The 12,359-nt window shown below is 37.9% G+C and overlaps 1 protein-coding gene across 1 annotated transcript in view; it reads right to left on the bottom strand.

Annotated features, from left to right (window-relative positions):
- The window catches only part of LOC140137540 (cdc42-interacting protein 4-like), a 72,849-nt gene that overhangs the window by 32,017 nt on the left and 28,473 nt on the right, over positions 1–12,359 (bottom strand). Inside the window, 6 exon segments of the mRNA XM_072159253.1 lie at positions 3,805–4,032; positions 4,314–4,392; positions 4,394–4,458; positions 5,428–5,556; positions 7,404–7,508; positions 8,354–8,564. Of these exon segments, the coding sequence (XP_072015354.1) occupies positions 3,805–4,032; positions 4,314–4,392; positions 4,394–4,458; positions 5,428–5,556; positions 7,404–7,508; positions 8,354–8,564 (817 nt within the window).

The following is a 12,359-nucleotide window of genomic DNA, read 5'->3' as shown; positions in this document are numbered from 1 at the left end:
TATTTGAATTCTTTGACAGATTCCCCTATCAGTTTCTAATATCATCGTTGGGCAGGAAAAACCTCCTGTGTGATTGTGGCCCCTGAACATGTTTAAAACAAAACTGGCAATATGTTACATAGGAGGTTTTGCTTTAAACATGTTCAGGGGCCAATGGCACACAGGCAAGCCTCGAATTTCGTTATTTTTAGGGCAGGCCAACTTGGCCTTGGCTATTTAACATTTTAGGGGGCACCGATGCCATTATGCCAGGGCACCAAGGCCAAAGCAAATTTCGTTATTTTTAGGGCAGGCCAACTTGGCCTAGGCTATTTAACATTTTAGGGGCACCGAGGCCATGATTTATTTATTTCATATATTTATTCGCTCATCCATCCATCCACCATTATTTCTTCTTTCTTTATTTATTTCATGATTCATTCATTTATTTATATATATATTTATTTATTTATTTATTTCATGATTCATTCAGTGAAATATGAGTATGTAAATAAACAGAAACAAACACCTGGGAGGTGCAGTGATACAGTCAAACTTTTACCTGTTATTAGAATGATAATACAGCTTCAATTTTCATATTCGCTCCAGGTTCGTTATTAGAATACATTAAGGCATGAAAATGTCAGCGTTTTTATTTCCAAGCATTTTTTTATAACACTGAAAAAAAAAAAAAAAAAAAAAAATCACGCAAAAATACGTAAAATAAATCTCCGATAAACAAATTGCAGGATGTCACAGGATCTCTACCTGTTGCAGAACGATCGAAAAACATATTTGCCAACCCCGCTAAGGAGACACGTGTTGGGCGCTTTCGTCAGCAAGGGAACATGTGGCCCCGATATCGATGAACTTTGTTGTGTGCAGCCTGCAGCGCATTTGCTGCGCCAGCGGCAAAAGATCTGGCAACTCCGTTGTGATTTCGCTTGCGGGCGAGGAAGCTGGAGGAAACGACACGTGTGATCATAATGATTGAGTGTAACCTGCGATTGTATGAAAGCTTAAGCTTTACAGTCAATTGTGATACAAAATAAAAAGGGCTACTTTTAAATTGATTCCACTTCCGGGAATCGAGAGCATTTTTTTGCTCCCGACCCGAGACTCGATCCCAAATGCTACTGGCCACTGCAAAATTAGGGCAAGGCCATTGTGGCCGCGTAAAGTTCTTGTTTTTCAGGGCATTAAGGCCAAATGAAAGGGCACCGCGGCAATGGCCGCGGTGGCCGCCGCGAAATTCGAGCACTGCACACAGGAGGTTTTTCCTAGCCAGCAATGATATGCCAGAAGTAGTCAATATGAACTCCTAACTGGTGCATGACCCTCATTAACCTTTCCTGTAAGACAAACAGGTTGACCATGATGCATGTTGATTTTTAATTTCAAAGCTATCATAAATAAGTGACTATAAATCACTCTTTCATCACAATATATCAGAACATCAAAACATAATATACTCTGTAATTCCAACTCAGAAATGAAATGAACAAATGGTATGCATACATCAGTACTGTGAAGCCCAATATGTGACAATCCACAATGCGCTGTAATGTTAGCATTTTCACTTTTTGAGATATTGGACAGGCAAGCTTTACATTGATATATGTGATGCGATCAAGCCAAATCAGTCGGAACTCGGAAATATTGATTTTGAGATATAGCCAAACAAAGGAAATTTTTCCTTTTGTTTCCTATTGTTTTGGAAACTCTTTAATTGCTCATATCTTTGGAACTGGTTGTTCAATTTCAATGGGATTTTCTGCAAAATCCAGCTTTATAAATACTTTTTACAATCCTATAGGAAACTGAAAATTTATTATTGCCGAGTTCCGACTGATTTTGCTTGATCGCATCACATTATTACATGTCCCCGTTGCTTGTTTACAAGGTAGTACAAATCGAGATGGGAAATTGTTTGTTTTCTATTATTTTTTGACAGGTTCGATGACTCTGCTGACATTACAGCCCTTGTTCAGTCACTGAGAAATGAACTATTGACCTTTGACCACTGTAGTAGTGCACTTTTCTCCAGAAAGTGCTCTCCCTCATTGGTCAAAAATCAATTGTTCATCGCTGATGGCTACTTCGTGTACTTTGCTTTAAAAAAAAAAGTGCCAACCCACACAGTGCTTATTCGGCTCTTAAATGTATATGTATTTGCATACTTAAATTGATTCATGTGATTTCTGACTCTGGAGATAAGCGTAGATGTGACCGCCTTGCCATTCCCTCAATCATTATGCTGATAACTTGGGTGTTATACCACTTCTCCAAGATAATGACTAGCCCAAGAAACCTTGATTATCATAGTAAAGAGTACGGCTAATTTGTGCGCAAATAGATTGAGGCAACCGACACAGTTATCACACTACAAACTTTATATTATCAAATCAATAGATATACAGTGTAACTAATTATGTGCATATCACTATGGACCACAATGGCCTCATCCCAGTGGCATAGTTCAATAACCACAATTAAACAATCATAGTGTGGAATTTGACCTCAAGTTGCAGAGTATGAGTTTTTGTACACAAATTTGCAAAGGTCGTTCAATGAATGTAGAAATGTATTGGGGTTGAAGAACTGTGCCTTGATAGATGAGCATGTTGTGGATGCACAAATTGTCAACAAATGCTTGAGTATTTTGATCTGAAATCTTGGTGTATCATGGCACTTTATAACATGGATAACAATTTGAGAGTGGTCAAATGTTGCCACAGGTTTGATGTGCCATCGTTTTGAGCAAAAATCAGATCAAATTACTACAAGAACTTTTTTGACCTTTGGTGTCAAAATCTGAAACTTCTGGTCGGCGATCAAATTAGAGATATGACCAATAGCAAAATTAGTTTTGCTGGCATTCTGGTATATTTCGTCAGCCGCATCACATACTGTTGTATCTCAAAAGGCTGCCTTGGGTGATATTTTATTATTGTCATCTAATTTTGAAAAAATACACTGTAAAATTAACTTTATTAATTGATTATAAAACAGTGGCGAAGGCCATAGGGGCATCGGAGGGGGGGCACGTACAAAAATGGCTTGTGCCCCAATCATGGTCGGTGCCCCCCCCCCCCATCAGATGACCCACGCTATGCCACTGATTTTAAGATATTATCACAATGTTGCCATGCTATGTCCATTCATAAAAGAAAGAAGGATGTGGAATTTTAAAATAATATGAAATACAACAATGATAAAATCCCACAAGGCAACCTTTTGAGATACAGCAACATGTGATGCGATCAAGCAAAATCAGTCGGAACTCAGAAATATTGATTTTGAGATATAGCCAAACGAAGGAACTATTTCCTTTTGTTTCCTGTTGTTTTGGAAACTCTTAAATTGCTCATATCTTTGAAAATGTTTGTTCAATTTCAATGGGGTTTTCTGCACAATCCAGCTTTGTAAATGCGTTTTACTATCCTATAAGAAACTGAAAATTTAATATTTCCGAGTTGCGACTGATTTTGCTTGATTGCATCACATATGTGATGCTCCTGACGATTTATGGTAGGTCACATATGCTTCAACAGCACAAGCACCTTAGTCTGCTGCATCTAGAACGGTGTCAAACTTTTCCTTCTGTAGAAGATTCAAATAGATCATCCCAATTATCACAGTCTCTATTTCCGCAGTTGTCTTTTAACTTCCTGGTTTTAGTTTCATGACTGTTAACCATCAGCTGCATGATACCTGCTACTATAGTATAAATCATATGAATACAAACACTTGTACACACTCAAGCCCCCTTCTATTTCCACCCCTGTTAGTGTAATAAGCCATGCTAATAAAAGCACCACTGACCTTTGCTTTAAAGATGCCGCCAAAACCTCCTCGTTTTGTCTTGGCACGCCCGGTAATGGTGCCGCCGCCGTTGGCCTTGACGCTACCCTCCGAGGACGTTATGCTGGCATTGTCTGTCTGATTGTTGCCCACCTGATTTGACTGCAATTCGGTCTCTAGATCCATCATCTCGTAATCATCAGGGGGTGTTAGACCGGTTTTATGCCTTTCAACCACTTTATTGGAATCCTGAAATACAATGGCAAGGGGAAGTATGCAGATGAAACACTGTGATGAATATCAGGAATATCCTGGTTTGCAGGCGAAGAAATGCAAATGTATTCCCGTTTCACATGCTTTACAAACATACATATCCCCAAACGCTTGAAAGTTGATGAGCTATGACCCAAGACTTATCTATGATAACCATGCCACACAAATGCTGCATAGTCCGCACCTCCTCCATTTCAATACTGTCAACAAATTTAACACCTGGTCATGGTCACTGACCTTTGACCTGTGTCACCTACCTGTGTTGCATCGACAGACCCTCCAGCCTGTTCAATGCTATCTAGACATTTGCCTATGAGTGGTAACACATCCTTGTGACTGAGCATACTTCTTGAAGTACTCGCCAAGCTTGTTGATTCTCTTCTCATCCATCTCCTGAATTCTCTGTGGGAATACGACACCACATGGCAAAAAAAAATTACACCAATTATAATTTGTTCCACATTGATTTTGAGTAACCTGTATTATTTTATGGGTGATATTTTAAGTATATTTAGTAACCCCATTTGAAATTCACACTCCCTGTGTGGAAGATTAAGGTCATGTCTTCCATAGGGGGTGTATGGATTTCAACTGAATAATAGCACATTTATGCAGAAAATGCAACTTCAGTATTTATGACAGAACCATGACAAATAGTGTATTACATTAAATAGCGGTATTTGAGTGCCCAGACATCCTCTGTACCTTTTGTATAGAACATAGCATTTGGGTTAGGCAAGGTGGACACGAGCCAGACTACATGACTACTGCCCCTCCTCCAAGATACAAAACACATCGCCCGTTGGGCAGGAAAACCAATGTGTTTTACGCCCCTGAACATGTTTAAAACAAAATTGCCAACCAGTTACATAAGAGGTTTTGCTTTAAGCATGTTCAGGGGCCAATGACACATACAGTTTTTCCTGCCCATCAAAGTTCATTGTATAACCCTACTTGCTACCAATGAATGACCGAGCTGAAATTAACGCAGATATGAAGCTTCAGGGAGTTATTCCGTAATACCCTTCACACTGTACATTTTATGGAACAAAGTGCATTTTAACACATAGGGCACAAAAAGTATTCTGGAACACTGTTCCCATCTTGAGACTTTGACGCAGCTCTTAAGCTTCAGGGAGTTATTCCGTAATACCCTTCACACTGTGCATTTTATGGAATAAAGTGCATTACAACACATAGGGCACAAAAGGTATTCCGGAACTGTTCCCATCTTGAGATTTTGACGCAGCTCTTAGCTTCAGGGAGATATTCTGTAATACCCTTCACACTGTGCATTTTATGGAATAAAGTGCATTTTAACACCTAGGGCACAAATGTATTCCTGAACACTGTTCCCATCTTGAGACTTACTTGGAATACAGCTGGCAGCTTGGTACTGTAGTAATCACGTTGGTCTTTGTTAGTCTGTTGTAACTGTAGAATATATTCATTTTGCAATCTTCCCTGGCTTTGTTCCTACCTTCCATCGCCCTCCCGACACTGAAATTGAACAAACAGAAACAATGAGGAATGGTGCAGAGAAGGTAAGGGAGCAAACCAAAACATGGATGAAGTCCTACAAAAGTAATTCATTTCATTTCATATCTGACCCCCCCCCTCTCTACCCATCAGTAACGAAACCAGAAGTGGATCAAAATAACATCAATGTTTTTTAACCCATGAGAACTATCTGCCGATTGGCCAGAGTGAATATTGTGTCCAATTTTGAACCAATCAAGGAGGGTATTAATAAGATCATCTGTAAATGCAAGTTTGGTCATAAAGTTTTTAAAGCCTAGTCATAATTGGCAATTGAAATGAGTATTTCAAGTTATCAACCAATCAGAAATGTTGTTAGATGACCAATAGTGTCCAGGGGTTAAGTTATAGTCACAGAATTAGAGAAGGAAAACCAGGATTTGACCCCCATCTTGATACAAGCATGGAGCAAAAATTGGTGGTATTCGGTTTCCCTCGGAATGTGCTCAAGGCAATCATTTTCATGCAAGCCGACATGGATAATGGACGACTAGATGCTACCTGCAAGCCATACCAAGACACTTCAGCTGAGACACAGAATTGTTTTCGTTCGTCTTCGTGCACTGTCGGCAAGGACCTAAATACTCTCAATTTTCTCCCCATAGCTGATGGCGCTTATTTTTTTTTTTTTTTTTTTTTCTTTCTTTTTTTTCACAACTTTGTTCCCTTTACTTGTGTCCGGTGGGAAAAAAAAAACATACAAAATGACCACCGGACCCCTTCACAAAATATTAAAATTATACAGTATATTTGTATATATCTACTTTTACAATTAGTATAGATTTAATAGATTCCATTTTGCCATATCAAAATGGGAGAAACATTTCAATTTCTTGATATAGACGTAACTTACTTTTGAAGACATTTAAGTTAGGTTGCGATTCATTAATTTTTGCCCAGTATAAATAATATTTACCATATAAAATTAAAAGTTAAATCTGTCTTTCTTCCTATCCAAGATGCCAAACAGAATCTCCTGTTCTGAAAATGATATATCGAGATTCAAAATAAATCTTTCAACATCATTCCAAAATTGATAAGAAAAATTACAATTCCAAAAAAGATGATGAATCGTTTCGACGTGAGATTTGCAAAAGGAACACAGATTTGACTGAACAATACCCATACGAGACAATAGTCCATTTACTGCTAGATATCTATGTAAAATTTTGAATTGAAAATATCTTAACTTAATCAAGGTGTACAGAGTTTTGATATCGAGTAAATTTTTTTCCATTCCAAATTAGCAACATTAAAATCTTGTGCCCATTTATTTTCTGATATTGGCTTATTAAATATTTTTTTGATACAAATATTGTGTATCAATTTACACACTTTGTTACTAGTTTTTATTTTGTTTAATAAATCGTCATTGCTGGATTTGAAATCAACATCATATTCTACCCTACAATTTCTCTTCCAAGGTATTGCATGAATCAAGGAAAAGTAGAAAACAAAACAAAATGATGGCGCTATTGTATCTGCGGTATAGACCACTTGACATCACTGTTTATCAACAAAGGAGAGGGACTCGTCTGTCGATATGCTTGAACGAGCCGCTACACTGTTCAATGGCTTTCTTGTACTATATGAAATGTATGGCGATTTAAAATGCATGTGCCCTAAGCAAACTACGATGCGACGCATACTGCAGGGCAAAGAACAATGGACACTGCCATAATGCGCGCGCATACTGCCGGGCAATGACATCACAGGCCAAGTGGTCTATAGGTACAGTAATTCAGTTGCCAGCTCCTCTCCTTGACCACAAATGTTGAGATTTTGTCATCACTAAATGTATCTCTTACCTTTTCAACTTGCGCCTTTGTCTGGTTAACATCTTGGTCTACTTTGTGGAACTGATTTTTAGATTTGACGTACTCGTTATATGCTGACCTATATGCATCTTTTGTCTGCAACAATGAAGGGAGAACAAAAGAAAGGCTGGTATGTTTAACAACGGAGTACTGGAAATTCATATCACAGTTACATTTAACAACAGAATATTTGAAATAAATCCTGATTTCAACAACGCTTCCTATACATTTGTACAAGACCGTTGTTAATTGGTGATGAAGCCACAATTAGCGTATGTATACGCGAACGCAAGTAAACGGAACCGCACGTAAACGGAACCGCACATATGCGTTACGCGTGAGTGCGTAAAATATGTCATGCCTGGAGCTTGTGTGTGTATACACGCTTACAATCACTATTTTGGAGAAGCAGCTAAACATAGCCATTTTATTCTGTAGTTGATTGCTGATATTACACTCTTCTTGTAATGTCGAGTGGCAAGAACTAAAGCGACATTCCTCTTGAAATAACCACATGAATTAGATGATCTTTAGCTTATTTTTGTTGTTGAAAGGGATTCAATCATGTTTCACCATTGTTCACCACTGCTTAATAACTCACATCTGGTGCGTCTGCACTATTTACTTCTGGCTAACATCTTGGTTCGCCTCAGCCCCCATTGTACAACCATATATCATTCTATGGGCAATTATTTTTACTTTCAATGTCCAAACCACAAGTTCTAGAGCATTTAAATTTTAACTAAGAACATGTAATGACATTGTTTTAATGATGAGTTTCCATACCGTCGTATGTGTCATTGGCCCCTGAACATGTTTAAAGCAAAACATCCTATATAACCTGTTGGCAGTTTTGTTTTAAACATGTTCAGGGGCCAAAGGCACATAGAGGACCGCCCACCTTAAACCGAACTGATCTGAACCTGACCAGGATAACTTACTTGATCTAACTTCTTAATGGAAACATTCAGAAGCTTCTCTTCATGTTTCGCATCTTGAAAATGTTTATTTCTTTCCTCTTTGAGTTCTCTTATATAACTTTGCAATTCTTTGACAACATTTTGGGATAGACTGTCTGCAGTGAGTTCATGCTGATTGGCAATGCCTGTCATCTCTTCCAGGAGCTTCCCAAAGCATGTCTTTGTCGTAAAGCTGCAGAGGAAAAAACAATTAAAGGAAGATTATTAGCGATATGTTTGTATTTAAAATGTTTTCAAAAACAGACAAAAAGTTGGCAGAGTATCAGCTCACAAATTGCAAACTAAATTATTCAGGCTGTGGATGTGTGTCATCATTGAAAAACATTTTACTGTATGATCAGGCTTTGAAATTTGCAGGGGAGCTTTTAATCGCTCTCCTTGAGTGCTACAGAAAAACTTTTTTACTGTACTGTACATGTATGTGATTATTATTGTTACACCAAAGGTAGGTAAGCAATAAAAAGCTCTCCTCAGCTTTATTTGAGGGGAGTGATGGGGAGCAATCGCTCTAGCTCTCCTCAAACGGTAAAGCCTGTATGATCTACATCCAGAATTCAGTCAGTGGTGATCAGCATGTGACACATCTAAAATAAAATTAACTCAATCTTTGGCATTCCCTTTCTATAGTGCGTTTCGTCTGAAGTAGAAAGACGGCTTGTGTGTATTTCTCAGTTTCAAATCATATGGGCCAACCTAATCCAATATGGCATATATATGTGTGTAGAAGGGTAGTTTGTCTACATGTATGTGAGATGAGGCACATTATGATATAGATTTGATCATACAGAAAGACCCGTTTCACTTTGGTTCATTTTAAGTAACAAAATTCCAAAATGGTGACAGCTATGAGCTAGTAATATGTGATCATCCAAATTGTTCAAACCCACAAATGCAGCACAAATGCAGCTATGTCATAAATTAAGAAGTAACACGGAGGATGCCAGATGCAAGAGTACACATTAGGGCAAAAGGTTCATTGCATAATTTGTTGTGTCAAGTTGCGAGTAACGCCATGTTGGATTTAGCAGTAGCAGATTCGAATCGTTCACGCTAACCTAATCCAGCAGGGAGTACTACACACACATAGAAGAGTGATTTGTCCGTACACTGGCGATGCAACCATATATGTGTACATCCATATCAAAAGGATGCACTTGTCGGCTGCTACAAGTGTCTCATTTTAAATAATAGCTAGGAATAAATACTGGAATCATATCAAGTGGGGGTCACTTCAAATCATCTCAAAAGTTACATGGTTTAAGAAATACAGAGAAAATTCCAAAACCACATGACTTGGGAGTGATTTAAAGTGACCTCCACTTGATATGAGTCTGGTATTTATTCCAAGCTATTATGTAAAATGAGACACATGTAGCAGCCGACAAGTGCATCCTTTTGATATGGATACACACATATATGCACTGATTTGAATCTACCACTACGAGATCCAACATGGCATTACTCTGAACTTCAGACAAGACACACTATAGCTTCCAACTGAGGTTGAAAAGTAATATAATAAGAAGCCACATCTGTCATACCACCATATGCAGCTGATGAAGAAATACCATAGTAGAAACATATATGTGACCATCCACCACAACTGAGCCCGGATGTCTCCAGTGCCACTATTGAGATATGCTCCATTGAACTTAACAATAAACAATAGGAAACAAAGGATTTATTGACTGTTTTATTGATTTTGCACTACTTAAATGTCAAGTACTATAGACATGATATACATCATTTTAAAGCTAATTTCAAGCAGAATATTTTGGTTGAATATCTCAAAAATGATGATTGGCGACTTCAGGGCTCAGTTGTGCTGGATGGTCACATATTTGACTTATGTAATTTGTAATTTTATCAACAGTAGGTTCAACAACCCCATCAGACATAATGAACACACAAGTGAATATTCATTTCTATCAACGACTGGAGGTCACCGTGGTTGAATCCTGCATTTGTGCAACTTTGTACTTAAAACTAAAGGAAGATGTCAGCCAAGCATGCAATCACCATAGCAACATACTTCAGGTGTATGTGCTGCAATTTGACTTTCAACTTTACACTAGATTATACTGATATCCAATTTGGAACATATTACAATGCACATGTGCAGTGGCGGATCTAGAGCAGTTACAGGGCCCCAACTTGAGAAAAATTTGGAAAATGTAAAAACTGGCCAAGAAGAGGCCATTGCATTATAATGCTTGCGCTAAGCAGGAAGGTGTCTGAGGCTGAGAGGAATATAACTGAGGAGAATGCCAGAAGTTAGAAACTTTAGCTAAATGATGCCCTTACCAAGGACTGTCTTTTGGAATTTGCAGGAGAGCATTAAATAGCTCTTCTGGAGCCACCAAGGAGAGCTGTTGAGAGCATTTACAATAGAATGGAAAGAGAGAATGGTCAACTAAGGCCCTTCACAATTAATTCTTAGTTTCCTGTTTCATGGTTGAAAACCAGGGATGAGGCGACTTTTAATTATTAATTATTAATTATCTTTTATTTTCTTTATTTTAAAATAAGTGGTCGCAACCTACATCAAGCCATTTTGACAAGGAGCATGCATTTAATTATTTTACTACTATGTTTGATTTTATACATAAGTAATGGTACGATTAGGTTATATGTTTATTCATCATTATAGATGATATGATCAAAGTCAGAAAGTAGCAAATGGTAGTCATTAAAAGTTATTTTTAAAGAGAAAATCCAAAATATAAATAAAATAATTAAATATTTTGCAATTCTCTACTTTGGACGCGGGCGGGAAACAGGAAACTAAGAATCAATTGTAATTGGCCTAAGAAGAGCTTAAAAACCACTCTACTATATCAGATTTAAGGAGAGTAGTAGAGAATGATTGCTCTCACGCCTCAAAAGGCAGTCCCTGCCTTCCAATCCACGCCTGATTAGCAAAATGCCACAGAAAAATGGATGGAATTAAAGCCTTGAATTTCATCACACACACACTGTAGATTTGCATACACTGCAGAACCTCACTGGATTGCATCCATCATTGGAGGTCATTGACCTCAACTTTAATTTCAAAGTGATGAACTATGCTGTCTTGTCTCAGTCTATGCATGCCTGATCTATCACTTTCATTTGCAGTATTAACTATTTGTTAATCCTGGGTTCAACTTTAATTAGCATTTGATCCTCAACTGATTTATGATGCTTCCTCTGACTTCAGTGTTAAGGTTACAATATGTCTGTCTTCCTGCATGTAGTGTAAGAGATACCAGCTATTCAAGTACATGACTGTAGTCATGTACATGTTATGTTGTCGTCCCTGACTGCATAATCATACTCTTGATAATCATGTGACAATATCAGAAGGAAATGTTTCCAATGATGATCGTCCATCTTCCACAGGGTTCATCTTAACATTTTTGGTGGGGACAGCATGACAGTGATGGGTGACATGACATCCACATACATTATGGTGGGAGTGGCTGATAATTGCAAGTAACAAAATATTTATGAAGTCATAGTGCCTGCAGACTGTGATTTAGCCAATTTTGATGTCACATAGCATGAAAAAGAGTTTTGTGGTTCTGACCTCAATTTTAAGGGGAAAATTGCATGAAAAAATTACAAGAAAAAAGTACCATTTTTAAAATAATGTTCAGAGCTACAGGTAGCTAAATCTCAGATGGGTGGGGCAGTTCAATTCTACATGTACATGTAGTTACTCAACAGTTTCATTGTAGGGGCTTCCTATAGGTTGAAACTATTTTCATGTTTACAGCAGCTTGCCTAATAATGTTGTAAGAATGTTGTATAAGATGACACTTCACACAGAGTTGAGAGGGTCATGCCAAACAATGTATCTTGTGCCTCATCTGGAATTGTGATTGAGACTTTCAAGACCCAACCACACTACTATTAAATGAATACTATATTCTGTTACTGTTAGGGAATGAACCAAAGTCCAAAAGATTGACGAAGCCCTATGAAT

The sequence above is a fragment of the Amphiura filiformis genome, chromosome 17, assembly GCF_039555335.1.
Source record: "Amphiura filiformis chromosome 17, Afil_fr2py, whole genome shotgun sequence".
NCBI classification, from domain to species: Eukaryota; Metazoa; Echinodermata; class Ophiuroidea; order Amphilepidida; family Amphiuridae; genus Amphiura; species Amphiura filiformis.
The sequence above is the reverse complement of the archived record's forward strand: the minus strand, read 5'-3'. Positions and strand labels throughout refer to the sequence as shown.